The 13,853-nt window shown below is 55.3% G+C and overlaps 4 protein-coding genes across 4 annotated transcripts; 1 reads left to right on the forward strand and 3 right to left on the reverse strand.

The window, feature by feature from the left end:
* Positions 1-861: 861 nt before the first annotated feature.
* On the reverse strand, positions 862-4,573 carry EV422DRAFT_523594 (uncharacterized protein). The gene is made up of 12 exons (XM_053069929.1): positions 4,345-4,573; positions 4,198-4,231; positions 3,906-4,052; positions 3,759-3,812; positions 3,556-3,686; positions 3,374-3,456; positions 3,199-3,315; positions 3,002-3,124; positions 2,703-2,940; positions 2,556-2,632; positions 1,344-2,492; positions 862-1,244 (listed from the first exon to the last, which is right to left on the reverse strand). The coding sequence occupies exons 1-12, from the start codon at positions 4,544-4,546 to the stop codon at positions 1,158-1,160; spliced, it is 2,442 nt and encodes an 813-aa protein (XP_052927347.1). The 5' UTR covers positions 4,547-4,573; the 3' UTR covers positions 862-1,157.
* A 674-nt stretch (positions 4,574-5,247) lies between these two features.
* EV422DRAFT_394477 (uncharacterized protein) lies at positions 5,248-8,554 on the reverse strand. Its single transcript, XM_053066880.1, has 3 exons — positions 8,417-8,554; positions 5,550-8,347; positions 5,248-5,401 (listed from the first exon to the last, which is right to left on the reverse strand). The coding sequence occupies exons 2-3, from the start codon at positions 8,321-8,323 to the stop codon at positions 5,395-5,397; spliced, it is 2,781 nt and encodes a 926-aa protein (XP_052927348.1). The 5' UTR covers positions 8,324-8,347; positions 8,417-8,554; the 3' UTR covers positions 5,248-5,394.
* A 2,590-nt stretch (positions 8,555-11,144) lies between these two features.
* Positions 11,145-12,724, forward strand: EV422DRAFT_394505 (uncharacterized protein). Its single transcript, XM_053066881.1, has 2 exons — positions 11,145-11,860; positions 11,950-12,724. Exons 1-2 carry the CDS (start codon positions 11,273-11,275, stop codon positions 12,382-12,384), a joined length of 1,023 nt encoding a protein of 340 aa, XP_052927349.1. The 5' UTR covers positions 11,145-11,272; the 3' UTR covers positions 12,385-12,724.
* Position 12,725: 1 nt separating this feature from the next.
* On the reverse strand, positions 12,726-13,279 carry EV422DRAFT_394506 (uncharacterized protein). Its single transcript, XM_053066882.1, has one exon. The coding sequence runs from the start codon at positions 13,198-13,200 to the stop codon at positions 12,868-12,870; it is 333 nt and encodes a 110-aa protein (XP_052927350.1). The 5' UTR covers positions 13,201-13,279; the 3' UTR covers positions 12,726-12,867.
* Positions 13,280-13,853: the final 574 nt, after the last annotated feature.

A 13,853-nucleotide genomic window follows, 5' to 3' on the forward strand; every position in this document is an offset into this window, starting at 1 on the left:
CCGGCGAAAAGAAAAAGGGCAAACCTTAAGGCCCCCAGATGAACAGTTTTCTTTTCATGCACGTCCTCCACTGAGTGTAAATAGGCAAATCGGTGTCGTGCTCCATTTGAGGACTTGTTTGCAATATTCCGGACAACTCCCGAAACAACACATCCTACGTAGTGTCAACCTGGATCATCGTGAATACTATGCCTTCATCTCCTGTTCTTGGAGAAGAGTGAGATGGAAATGATAAACCTCGAGTTCGAGTGCATCTCACGCATGGGGCCACCCGGTGCGTTTGATGCTTCCCACAACATCCGCACAAAGCGCTGCAGCGCGTGCTCGAATTCGGCACGCAGAGACTGAGCAATATGTTTTGTTGCCACGGAAAACAATGTATGCTAGTTACCCCACGGCTTGCTGTGAGTATTGCGATTATCCATCGGCCGTGAGAATAAGAGCGAACGCACGAGGGATGTCATAACTTGTACGCTGAGGATACCTGCATTTCCACACCGTGGGATAGCAGGGTTATCATACCATTCCGTAGCGGAGCGCTACAGTCACGTACGTGGGTACATTTGCTTTCCTGGGCTTCTTCCCTCCTGTTGTGCAGGACTTGGGATGCAATCGTGAAGTTGAGGGCTGGAGTTTTCGACGCCTTGTGAGAGTTTTGAGAGAATCTTCGTGTATTGCCTTCTTCCTTCGTTCCTCTTGTTATTCTGAGCAGCACGTACATGTACATGTACACTTAGAAGGTCCGCAATATGTGAAAGAGAGGTTGAGAAATTCTCGATTGGGCTGGTGAGATCTCGGAAAGGCCCATGACATGAGAGTGACAGGGCTTTGTAAAGTTTGAAATATCTGGAGAAGGTCGGCCAATCTCAGAGCATGTCATTATGAATAACTGTGGGGTATTACATATACATGCCTCACATCCAAACAGTGCAAACCGGCGGCGACCGGGTGAAGTTCTTAACCAGCGGTTGAAGCCGCCGGTATGTCCGAGGCACCCCGTAAACTCGGGGGAAACCACCATAGCATTTATATATAGAAACCGGCCGACAGCGGCAAGTTCCTTCTCTGAATGGGTGTCTGCATCCCACCTTTACGCCGCGTGCACTTGGAGAGAGAAACTAAAACGAGCTGGATGTCTAGATTGGCCGGAGGACGCTTCAAGCGGTCGGCAGCTCAGTAAAGAAGAAAGCTTCCGGCACCCACACACATGTGGCGACGGCTTCAAGGAGCAGCTTGCGAAGGTCCTGTGTAGCGGAATGAATGATGCAATAAAAAGCAGGGGCAGGGTGTGTATACATCAGTACCTCGGAAATCAAGGCAATGTGGTACAGCACAGAACTCACCGTTGGCGACTGTCGCACGACGTTTTGCGGATCCCGCACCAAATTCTGCAATCCTGATGGTAGCGCAAACGGCGATTTCCGCCGGCGAGTCGTGGGGGTGGTGGCGCTGACATCCGTAGCTGGCGCATACATCAAAATAGACGCGGCAGAGCGAGACCAAGCCTGCCCCTCGGCCCGTGGTGTACTCCCCAAGGCCAAATGGCGGGTGATCTCCTCAACCAACAAACAAAACAGCTGAAGACAATCGATTAACCTCAACGTGATTTCCGCCACATCATGCGTAGGCAGTCGTCGCTTCCTCCTCGCGCCATCCCCATTCGGAGGTCTCACAAGCGCATGCACATGCCCAACAAGAGCCTCATACCCACCCGCATGCCCCGCAAACTGCGTCGACAGAGCATCCCACGTTGCGCGTCCCGCCTGCCCACCAAGCGGGATCATCAGGGACTCATGCTGCGTCAAGGTGGCTATTACCGCCGCGGTGGTCTCCAATACCCCCGCATGCAAGCACAAGAACTCTTGCTGGAATCGTCGAGGTGTTTGGCTGAACCCTTCCAGTGCCTGTATGCCCGTGTGTGCTGTCCATAGAGCCGAAATAGCGCCCTGCAGTTCGTCGTGTGGCGTTGGGGAGGTGTGGGCGGTTCGGACGTGGGAGAATGCGTCCGCGATGGATTGGAGGCTTGTAAGCCAGAAGAGGGAGGATTCGGACTGCCCTTGCGTGACGATGGGTTGTATAAGTGATGAGCCGACTTCCGGAAAGCCCGCGCTGAGCGCTGCTCTCGCGATTTGATAGCTGTACCACGCGCCTTCGGGCGATGCCTGGATGATCGGTAGTAAGGGTCCTACTTCCTTTGTGAATGCTGCGGTATCCTCAAATCCATCGGCGACAGTGATCAATTCGAAGGCGGTAACGACTGCAGTTCTCAATGTCGCAGGTTTGAGCTTAGATCTATGCGCATTCGCCGTCGTCAACATGAATCTCGGTGTCAGATGCCTATGCGGACGTCGCCTCGCCGCAGCCATCGCTATATTGAAGCTCGTGTCGAATTCGGCATTCCCCAACCCAGGCATCGTAAGAATTCCCCGCCACACTTCCTCTAAGAATCTTCCTATGGGCAACCCGGCGATGATGCGCATTACGAGTTCTAACTGTGAAAGGGAGATCATGAGCAGGCGGATTCAAGCTTCCTCGTTGCATCAGGTCTAAGGTACCCTCTCGGTGTCTTTCTGCTGCGACATGGTCATGAGCTTCTCGATTAGGCCCTTGAGGATGTTGGCAAGTCTCGCCTCTGCAGACCCAAAACGTCAATTCTCAATCCCGCAATCCTCCCAACAAAGTCGCAACTCAATCGTCCTCACCGGAAAGCAGCTTTTTCGCCCCACGCACCTCCCCTTCGGGATGGTTCAGCTTATCAAGGAACAGCGCAGCGTCCAACGAGAGTGCGTTCCGAGCGAGCACGACGGGTTCCAGCGCGTCCACGATGTCCGGGCTTTGAACCGACTCCGCTGATGTTTGATCCCAGATGAGCTTTAATGTCGTCAGTGCCCGCTTTTGGACTGTCGTGCAGTCTGTTTGCGCGGCGAAACGGAGGATACGCTGGGAAAAGGTTTAGCTTCAAGGAAGTGACGGCATGTCGCTGCTCTTAGATAGCACTTACCAAGTGCTGATCCTGCGTGAAGTGGTGACACTGCGTTCTGGCTATCAACGTAAGATTGCAGCAAATCCCGTACTGCACAGTGGTCCTCGTTGCTTCTTCCAGGTAGCGGAGAAGCAGGTCAATCTGCGCGTAGAGACAGCACATGAATACCAGCGCATATGTAAGTCCCCAAATCATTTCCACATCAAGCCACATACCTGTTCACCGATTTGAAAAACGCATCGAACGGCGAGAATCGTCAGCGTTCGCAGCGTGGTGAGAACCGGCTCATCCCCTTTAGCGCTGATTAGGTAACGCAGGCACGCGTCTCTAGCCTAAGCAAGATCTGAATCAGTCGCATTCTCTATAAGCAATGCGGACACCGGACCTTACCGCAGATGCAAGGGCCGGGTGATGATACATATTCTTGAACACCCTGATTACTTTCAACTTGATCACCGTCGGCTGACCTTTGTCTGCAACCATCACTTGCATAAGTCAAACATCGCCTTCCCTCTCTTCATCAACGCCCTCGAACGGCGCTAACGTACGAACTCATCTCCCCGGAAACACACCTTCCACCATACTCCTCAACTTTGGCAGATGGTTGACGCAAAACGCCTCCGACTTGAACGATAGCTTCTCCGCGGCGAACAGCGCGGCCTCCACCTCCATCGAGTCCTTTGAGTCCAGCATGAGGCGGATACTAATTGGTTTGCCAAAGATTAGACAGTTGCTCAATGGGGAGTGATTGAAGAGCAGATCGTCGGCAGCTTACCCGTGATGCACCTCGAAGTTGTTGACGGCGATGACAGCCATGTATCCAAGAACGCTGTTGACGTTGCAAACCAAGATCAGCACGGCGACTCTCCATCTATCATCAGCCATATCTCTCAGTGGCTAGAAACGAAACCAGAATACCCACCGAAGCGTCAAAGTCCTCGCAAGCACATCATTACTCGTCAGCAGCACCGCGATTCGGCGCAACACATCGTCCGCGTTGCTCAGATGCACCAATGCCCCTGTGCTGTGCTTTATGACTTTGAAAATGTATTGCCGGACGATATTGTTGCTGGTTGTTATTCGGATGTGGGCAAGATGGACGATGGGATGTTACTCTGGATGATGCTGGTATATCCATAGCCTTCACAACAACCCCTCCCCAGAAAACCATGTAACGGACTCCCAACGTCGTCTGCCAAACTCCTTCAACCAACCTCGTCCGCCAATACTCCGCCAGCTTGATAAACCCTAAACCAATCACAAGAACAATCCGTCAGCCACTATTCTTTTCCCCTTCCCCTCATTACCCCACCCGTGGCCCTCCGCCACTCCCCTCCAACTCAATCACATCCCCTTCCTACCAGGCCCAACAACACTAGCCGAATCATATTTCTGAAAAAACTCGATGAATTTCAGCACGGATTGGATCTGTTCGTCGAGACGGAGGGATTTGAAGCCGCGGTCGAGCGCGACGAGCTCGTTGAAGCCGGGGTCGTTGAGGGTGGGATCGTCCATGCCTGTCCTGACTTGGTGGGGTGAGGATCGTGTGGGTACTGGGCTCATACAGCTGAGTTTCGAGACGCGTCTTTCCCGGAACGAATTGTTTTTGCGAGGATTCCATGACGGACTTGCTCATACAGATCATTCAATCCATTGCATGATAAGATACACAACCCTCATGATGTCATTCTCTATGTCCATATATAAAAAAAATCTACAATGTTTGGCTCACCCCACTCCCACTTCCGAGCCAACTCGTCAATCCCAGCCCCCTCCGCACGCCGCGGCAGTTCTGTCGGATCTGCGGGACAACTTTCGTTTTCAGATGTGGTAATGTCGTTCTCAGCCCCGTCTGACGAGGGTGGTGGTGTCGGATGGGTTTGGTGTGGCCGGTGTGGTCGGAGTTATTAATCACTCCATCGTTACCCATCAATCTATCAACTTCGGCATCCGTACCGAAACTCACGACGATGGCCGCGCCTGTGAGCTTCCCGGACGGGACACAGCAGTGTCAGACGGGTTCGGTGGGGCGGGTGGATCCGCGGGGGTCGTACTCGAGACGACCTCGGCACTTACGTCGTCGTCACCTATCAGGCTATCGAGTTCTGCGTCGGTGACGATGGGTTGTTGGCCGGTTGGATCCACGGTATCTGCTAGTGGAGCGGTCGATGGGTCTTCTGCACTTGGAGATGCGGTCGGATCGGGGGATGCATCGGCGAGGGTTGCGTAGATGTCGGTGGGATCTGGTGACCTCTCGGTTTGCGATGCCTCCGGTGTCGTGTGATCGACAGCAACCCCTACACCATCAAAACCTGGCCGCCCAGCCCCGGCACCCGCAACCGGCAAACTCATCTGAATCGCCGCCCTCACACCACCACCCCTCCTCACACTCTTCCCCGTCGCGCGTCTCCTCACCTCCTGCCCCTGCCCCTGCAAAGAATTCACACCACCACCCTCCCCACCCGCCTCTCCAGCACCCCTCTCCCTCCTCGCCCCCAACTTCATCATCAAAGTAGCCGTAAAGATATCCGGCTTACACCCCGCCGCCTTCATATCCTCAAACAACCCAAAAGCCCCCTCCGGATCCCCAGCATGCACAAACGCCGTCAACAGCGCGTTCCACAGCTGCACGTCCGGCGTAATCGCATACTCCTCCCTTGCCTTTTCGAACCATTTGCGCGCGGATGCGACGTCGCCTTTGTAGGCGTGTACTCGGACCAGCATGTCGAAGGTGCGTATATCCGGTGCCACGTTGTGGACTTCAGTCGCGAACGCGAATTCTTGCTCGGCTTTTGCAGTGTCGCGTTGGCGTTTGAGGCCTTTGAGGACCGCGTTGTGGGAAAGGATCGACCCGGTCGTGTGGGCCAACGCGAGCATGTGGCGTTGGATCGCAGCAGCGCGGTCGGTATCGTACCGCATGGAATGCATCTCGATCAGCGGGATGTACGTCTGTTCATCGGGCTCGACGCCGCTTGCGATCATGTTACGGTAGACGTCCCCGGCCCCCGCCGCGTCGAGGCGGGAGGCTTCCATGTGGATCAGGATGTTGAATGTGACGGTATCGGGCGGGTATCCCTTCTCGACCATGGAGAGGTAGACGCGCATGGCGGCGTCGCGGTCGCCGTTACGTGCAAAGGCGGCGATGGCGCTGTTGTAGGAGTAGATGGACGTGCGGACGCGAAGGTGCTTGATGGCGTCGAAGGTGCGGTGCACGGCTTCGAGGTCGCCGACGAGACCGTATCCGTGCATTAAGGTGTTGTAGGTCAGCTCGGTTATAAAATGCCCGTTGTCCTGCATTCTTTTGACGACGGCCGCGGCGCCGTCCATGTCGCGCGCTTGGCAGTAGGCGTTGATGAGTATGTGCCAGATGTGGTAGTTGGGCGTGTATTGCCGCCGCCGCATGTCTTCGAGGTAGTAGCGGATCTTCTCGAGGTTGCCCAGCTGCCCGTGGGCGGTCATGACATTTCCGTAGACGACGATGTCGGGCTCGATCCCGCTGTTTAGCATGTGCTGGAAGACCTCGTCGACGCCTTTGAGGTTCCGGGCGTAGATACACGCGCGGATTGCGAGCGAGTACGTTGATTCGTCCGGGTTGATCCCCGCCATAGTCATTTCATCAAACAACGCGCGCACTTTCGCCAGATCTTTCCGTTCCAGAAACGCGTGCATGAAGATGTTATACGTCACGAGCCCCGGTTTGAACCCGGAGTCCTTCATCTCCTCATACACCTCCGTCGCCTGCGCCAGCAAGTCATCCGACGCCGCCTGTCGCTGCTGATGTGTCACACTCGTCGTCGCGCGCTGGTCTTCCGGCCTGACACCGGTCTCCGCCTCCTGTTCAAAATCACGCTGCCGACGCCCGCCAGTGAGCAGCCCAGCGAGAAGGGTATCGTAGACCGCGCGATCAGGTTTAATGTCGTTCTTGACCATCTCCGCGAAGGTGCGGAACATCTCGTCCCGATCGCCGCGCTTGCCGTACCCGTGCATGAGGAACATGTAGGTGTACACGTTGGGGCAAAGACCTTTCTCACGCATCAAGTCGACCAGTTGCCAGGCGCTGGTCATGTCACCGGAGGAGACGTAGTCGTGGACGAGCCCGTTGTAGAGCAATAGGTTGGGTTTGAGCTTCTCCACGCTCGTTCCCATGTCTCCCCGCGACTCCACGTCCATTTTCCCTTCCACCTCATTCAACAGCCAGGATCGGGCGGCTTCGACGCCTTGTCCCTCGATGAGTACACGCAGCAGAATCTTGTAGGTGAGGTATCGCGGCACAACACCCTGCGCCACCATCTCCCCCAATATCCTCGTACATTCCTTCACGGCCCCCTCCGTGCCAATATGGGCATACATCAACCCCTCGTAACCCCACACCCCCGGTGTTACGGCACGAGCCGACATCGACTTGAGCAGCAGATTAACGCGTTCCAACCGTCTAGGCGCGCTAACTCTCGCAATCTTCGCTACGGTACAAATCTCTTTGAACTCGAACTTCTGCAGCTGCTCGAGATCCGCCGGCGCGTCTTTTGCGACTCGTTCAAAGGTGCGCCAGATCGCCGAGCGGTCTTGGTGCAGGTCCTGGGTATACAGCCCTTCTTCCTCGGCGATCTTCTGGCGGTACTCGTGCAGGAGGTGGATGAGCTCGAAGACGCTGCCGGGGGTGCGGTCTACGGGCAGCTTCTCGCGCTGTTTTCCTGTTCTCCCTAAAATCGGAGCCTCCGTCTCGATCTTGTCTTCCAGCAGCGCGTCTATCGCCTCGCTGTAATCGTCGGCGGCGGCGCGCGTCCGTGCAGTGAAATGGAAACCCCGCTGCGCCGCCGTTGTATAATTCGCACTATGTGCATGGGGATTGTAGTTCTTTAGCAGATCCGGATGGACTCGCGAACCTTGGGGCGGTTGTTGTGACCCTCCCCCCGATCCCGTCGCATGTTTCTCCAACACCGCGTCCGCCCCCAATCCTAGGTTATTCAACATCGACTGAATCTCAGCCGTCACGCCGGGCGGGGTGGGTATCGTGGAATGTTTCCTCCGACTCCGCGCCGGCCCCGCCACATTCGGGAACAAAACCTGAATCTCGTTATCCATGCGCTCAGGCATCCGGAATGGGTCTGCTCCCGGGTTCGCGACGGGGCGAGTGGCGTGGCGCCTGTTATTTATGGATGCACATCGCCGGCGGGATTGGTGGCGGTGGTGTGGGGCCGTGGAGGCTTCCATGAACCAGTCGAGGAAAGTTTTCCAGGGGTCGCCGGGTGAGCCATCGGAGGCGGACGCCAGAGATCGGGCGGTCCGGTGGCCAGCTTGGCAGCTTGTGCGCGGACGGACGGGGTTTCTTCGCCACAGCATTGTTCAGTTCGAGGGAGTATACCCCTATTGCTCTCTGTTGAGTCCTTTTATTGGCGAGAATCGGAGGTGGTGGTGGGGGGTATCCTCTCTTACTCTGGCCCAAACGTCCTCCTCGACAAGCCTTCCCCGAGACTACCTACAGCCGTGACTCTCTCGCCGTAAGCGGTTTGCCAAACATAGGTTGGATACACTGATATTACCTCTTCAGATGCGAGTCGTCAGTGATGTCGCTTGCAGTTTGCACTTGCAGTTTTTGGGACGGAGCAGCCATTCCGAAAGCATTTATTATCGGGAGGCTCATGTCAGTGGCGGTCACGTGCAACTTTGGATTTAAAGATGCCTCTGCTTGACGTTTTTGGCTTCTAAATTCTGCCTGAGAAACAATCGATAGCAACGAGCAAGTCGCCTACAATACATCTAGAGGCGCTCGCACTTGGGAGATCCTTCTCTAATTTCACAGTATTCGGCGCTTTGGCCTTAGTGATCCTATCGATGCCGACGGGAACACGTGTGGAAGCGGATTTAAATGCGTACGTGTTAGCAAGCGCCGTTAAGCTCGGAAAGGTTTCATCACCAAGAACAAGGAAGAGAAGCTCATGACAGAAGGAAGACGAGCTTGCTTCCAGCAGCGCATCAATGTGCGACAACGTCGCCAAATCGAAATCGCGGTGAGAGGATTTGCATCCAGAAGTAAACTGGAGGAGGGCGTCATGTTATACGTAGTAGGAGTTCGGGTAGTTCCGGCTTGGCAGCGATGGGGAGGTTCGAGGATTCGAGAGAAGCGGGACGCAGAGTTTTCGATGGATGCACGCATTCGACCCTCGTCCTCATGAAGGAGCTCATCCTCGCAGGCCACACTTCAAATTAACCCTGCGCTACCGGAAACGTCAAGCATGATCCAGCGAAAAGCGTTCCTCCGTATGTAGATAGCAAGAGAAGGGAGCACCGCTTCTGCCTTCTGGTCCACATGCTGGACGGGATGCGCGGGTGCCCTCGTGTGTCCGGCGGAGGCTTTGGATTCCGGGGTGGTGGGATGGGGGCACCGGCGATCAGGAAAGCCTCAACATTCCACCACTCCAAGTCAGCATGTACTGTAGTTATCACATATGGGTAGTAATCGGAGAAAGGATGCAGGCATCTTTCCAGAGTCAAAGATGGAGCCTCCGAAAGTTCAGCAAGATGATAACTTACAGTACATGATCTTCGGACGCTTCGACCCAGCCCTGCGATCATTATCGGTCTAAAGTCAGGTTTCCGCCTGTCCGTTTCGCCCAGAGCGTTCGATGCCTCTGTATTTGGGTCTGCCTCTTGCCATCCGTCCGGAATCTCCTTTGAGCCGGGTGTGTCAAATGTACGGGCGACACTGCAGCGAAATGAATGGAACGCCTGGCGTCTATTGAATTTGGCCAGGTCTCGACTGTCTGTCGACAGCGTTGGGAAGCGGGCATCCCTGCAATCTCTCGGCTCCGAGCATGATTTCCGACAGGTGCTGCGGCGGCGACCGTCGACCGCTACGTCCGCCTGGTGTATGGGATCTCTATGCGGTGGTGTAGGATCCCTACCTGCTCGTAGATATGCACGGTTGTATGCCTGGCTGACTGCCAGTGATGAAGGTCAGAAGAACTCCAGCAGAAACTTTTAGAGTTGATGTGGGATGGATGGGAGGCAGCGCCCGGACGCTCCTTGGCATTCAAACTATATACGAGGCGGCCTATCGACATCGACGACGAAATATGCGGAAGCGCAAGGGCAGCACTGGTGGGGGAAATGCGCGGTTTCTCATCTCACACCCCCAGGAAAAAATCCACGTCCCCATAACCCAGGTTTTTTGCCAACGGTGAACCAACAACACGGCTCAGCCCCGGCCGCATACAGAGGATGAAGTTGTAGCCCATTATAAGATTCAGTACAATGAATGAACATGAAGCTGATGTGGAATGCACGAAATTTTGAGTTTTTGGACGATCCACGGAGCACCAAGCGGCGGCGAGGCCGGGCGCTGCATGGGATATGGTAGATGGAAGTTAATGAGCATGAAGAAGATAGTAATTTGGGGCATGTTCTGGCGGCCGTGAAAAGGTCGCCAGGACGCCAACGGGGTTGTTGCCTTTGCCACTTTTAGTTGTAGGAATATGGGATAATAGCGATCTCTTCATGTCTTTGCAAGCCGAGCTGTTCCGTTGGTGGGGCTGTTGCATGCATAATCGGGATCAGGATTCAGGACTTTTTAGCCTTGTCTTTTCCTCTGCGGTGGCGATTTTGCAGGTGGAGTCCCATGCGGAGGAAGTGAGCGGCGATTGAGAATACGTGCGAGCGGCGGTGGGCGGGCGGTGACTTACTTTCCTTCCCTGACTCCCTGTTGCACGGGGAGCCTCCTCCTCGTTCCCGTCCTATTACATGAGGCCACTTGGGTTATGGTTTGCCTTTCCCAGTGGCGATTGCGAAACGGATATTAGCCCCCCGCTATAACCCCCCCCCTCCTCCCAAAGGGCCCCTGCGCCTTCTCCTGGTTTGCAACCATCTCTAAACTATACCAGTACGTACTCCCAACGCTGGCTGTCCTAAACGTAACGTTACCTCGTCGTCGTCATCCCCTTTTCCCACCACGACCGCCTTACTCACTCCCTCTTCTCAACCGCAGTCGACCGCAAATGCCCTCGCCGTGAAGAACAAACTCAACTCCGCCCCCCATCCCCTACGAAAAGCGCTGGCTCGCTGGGAAAGCCCTCACCTCACTTTCAACTCCCGCAATTCCCATCACCATAGCTGGACACACAACACCCACCGTAGATCGGCAGCAACAACAGCAGCATTAGAAGCACCTTGCAGAGGACGGCAGAGCTACAATAGACGATAGAAGCAAAGAAACAACTCGCAAGCGACATTTCCCACCTACTTGTGCAGGCCCACATTCCCACGACTCACCACCGAACTTCACATCACGGAACCATGCTCTCTTCATACCGCTACTGTCTAGCTGTCCTAGCCATTCTCTCGATATGGGTCTGCGAGCTTGCGAACGCGCAGATTGTCACCACCATAATCGTCCGACCGCCTCCTCCTCGACCAACACCAGTTCCAGTTCCCCCACCACGGCCCGTTCCCCCAACCATAGTCCCTCAACCGCCGACTCCTGTCGTCCCTGCTCCACGCCCAACCGTCGTCGTCCCTCGTCCCGTACCCGTACCGGTACCCACTGTCGTAGCCCCACCAGCACCCACTTCCGTCGGGCCAGCCCCCGTATTTCCCACCGCAGCACCCGTTCCACCCGCCGCACCGGATGTCCCGCCTACAACGGATGAAATCATCCCGTCTTCTGTGTCCCTGGCGGTGGTGGCGACGCCTTCCGCTCGTCCCGGCATCAACTTGATACCAGCGGCTCCGCCGGCCGCGCCTGCTACCGCTGGTACTCCGGCTGCCGAGACGACTGGCAGTAAACCGGTTTTCTCAGGACCTCTGCGAATCGGTGTGATTATTCTGGGTGCATTGCTCGGACTCACGATCGTTCTTGGACTGGGCTCGCTTATCATCCACAAGGTATGTTTCCTCAAGTTTTCTTTAGGAGCTTGTCTGACTTGTCATGTCTCCCTGAGATCTACAAGCTAATCATCTATGCATTCCCACAGCTCAAGCGCAAAAGCCACGACGGAGCCGACTTTTCCCTTCCCTCCCGCCTCTCCGGCACCTTCAACCGCGCCTTCCGCAACAACTCCCAAAACCCTACAATAATGCCCTCCGGCAAAGGCCCCGCCCTACCCCCGAAATTCGCCGAATACGGCGCCTCCCAACCCATGACCATGACACCATCCTCCCGCCCCGCGCGCGCACCCATGCCCTTCACATCAATGGCACCCTCCGCCTTCTCCACCGCGGGCCCACAACCGCGCATGCACGCCGCGTACGCAGACTCGCCGTGGACGCAACCGCCACCCGCTGCGTCGCAAGCGGGTGGGTATCCCGCACCGTACTCGCCGGTGGTGCCGCAGCCAAATTACGGAGGGCCGGCGGCGAGCCAGGGTGGGTATGGGTATGGGAATGGGTCGGGACAGGCATATAGATAGGATTGGACACCCAGAGAGGCGTAGGATTTTTGTGCTGCATGGACGTATACCCCCATCCCACTCCCACAAAAAAAGACAGTAATGCACCCTGTTAATGCTGGACAATCCTGTGCTCCTCTCCCTACCATGTTGGCGTAGTCCACCTCACACCAAACTACTTTTTTATTGTTTACATGCCCATGCTATTTTCTGTACCTGACATTTCTTTTGCGTTCTATATTGCATAATACTTTTTCGTTCTACCTTACACTTCATGATTCATTTGGCCATTTACTTGTTTCATTCGCGTATCCTTCGGCAGATTTTTCTTTGCTTGTTATAGAAACATCAAATAACACAACCCCATCATGTGAAGAATAGAAGCCAAACCACCGAATGCATAACACCCACCAACTCCGTAAACCTCAAAACACAAACATGGAGCTGAAATCAAAAACCCAGAACATTCAGCCGAGGCAAAGAAAGCCACAAGATTCCCCCTTTTTATGGAAAAGATATACAAAATGCCGTTCGGCGAGCGGATGAGCTTGCGTCGGATGCAGCGATGATGTGGGAACCACGGTCGATGTGGATCTGCGCCTCCCAAGTCCTGCGTAGTTCAGACGCTTGCATCCCTGCACCCCATTCCTTTGGAACGTGCTCCCCCTCACACCGAACAAGGCCGTAGAACCGATACAAGGCGGGGTTTGAGGACCTCGCTGCTGGCCAATGCATGAGGCGCACTGGTGGTGTGTCCTCCGCCTCCATCAAACGGACAAGGATCCACAGTGAGGTGGCCGGGATACCTGTCACGGGCAGTCGGGCGGTAGAACTCATGAACTAGATGCTTTTGCTCTGCATGCATTTTCATTCATGCTTTGCATCGGTGGCCAGACGTGCAGCGCGGAATCTCAATAGCACAATTGGGCGCACACCCATCCAAGTATACGATGGATGGCGGGTTGGTGACTTGGGCCCGGCTGCCATGTCCTGTCTCAATGCCGTGGCGCGGCGGAGCCACTTTGCGCCGTAGATTTTGTTCGGCGACTTTCCCTCATGCGCCTCTCGAAAGACGCCCAGTTGAGAAAATCATAGGCATACGGAAAGCAATGCAGACGTATTGATGCCCCTGCCCCGATGTGGTGACCAGACAACGGAGCAGTCGCACACTCAAAGAGCAACGAGGACCTGTCTCTACGGGAGACCAGGGAACAAGGTCCATTTCTTCGTCTCGTTGAGACACTTTGTGGCCCAATGACAACAAGCAGAAGCTTGGGGAATCTCCTCGGATCTCCTGAGTGACGGCAGGCTGCACTCATACATCGATGCACGAAAGCGTCGAGGTTTGCCCCCGGATACTCGTTCGCTCTATCCGCCTTCTCCGCTTTCTTCGCGAGCTCGTCCTTTGGGCCACTGTTGATCCTGTCAGACCTTCTCCTCGACCTAGGTACGGCAAGAACCTGCAGCATGGGCATCGGCGGTTGCCTTTA

Source organism: Fimicolochytrium jonesii (assembly GCF_025526975.1).
Source record: "Fimicolochytrium jonesii strain JEL569 chromosome Unknown EV422scaffold_6, whole genome shotgun sequence".
NCBI lineage: Eukaryota > Fungi > Chytridiomycota > Chytridiomycetes > Spizellomycetales > Powellomycetaceae > Fimicolochytrium > Fimicolochytrium jonesii.

Coding starts and splice junctions, on each gene's coding strand:
- EV422DRAFT_523594 (XM_053069929.1), bottom strand. CDS start 4,546: ATGAGCCCAGTACCCACACGATCCTCACCCCACCAAGTCAGGACAGGC. Junction 4,053..4,197: donor GCGGAGTATTGGCGGACGAG/GTTGGTTGAAGG, acceptor AATAACAACCAG/CAACAATATCGTCCGGCAAT. Junction 2,941..3,001: donor TCACGCAGGATCAGCACTTG/GTAAGTGCTATC, acceptor ACCTTTTCCCAG/CGTATCCTCCGTTTCGCCGC.
- EV422DRAFT_394477 (XM_053066880.1), bottom strand. CDS start 8,323: ATGCTGTGGCGAAGAAACCCCGTCCGTCCGCGCACAAGCTGCCAAGCT.
- EV422DRAFT_394505 (XM_053066881.1), top strand. CDS start 11,273: ATGCTCTCTTCATACCGCTACTGTCTAGCTGTCCTAGCCATTCTCTCG. Junction 11,861..11,949: donor GCTCGCTTATCATCCACAAG/GTATGTTTCCTC, acceptor GCATTCCCACAG/CTCAAGCGCAAAAGCCACGA.
- EV422DRAFT_394506 (XM_053066882.1), bottom strand. CDS start 13,200: ATGAGTTCTACCGCCCGACTGCCCGTGACAGGTATCCCGGCCACCTCA.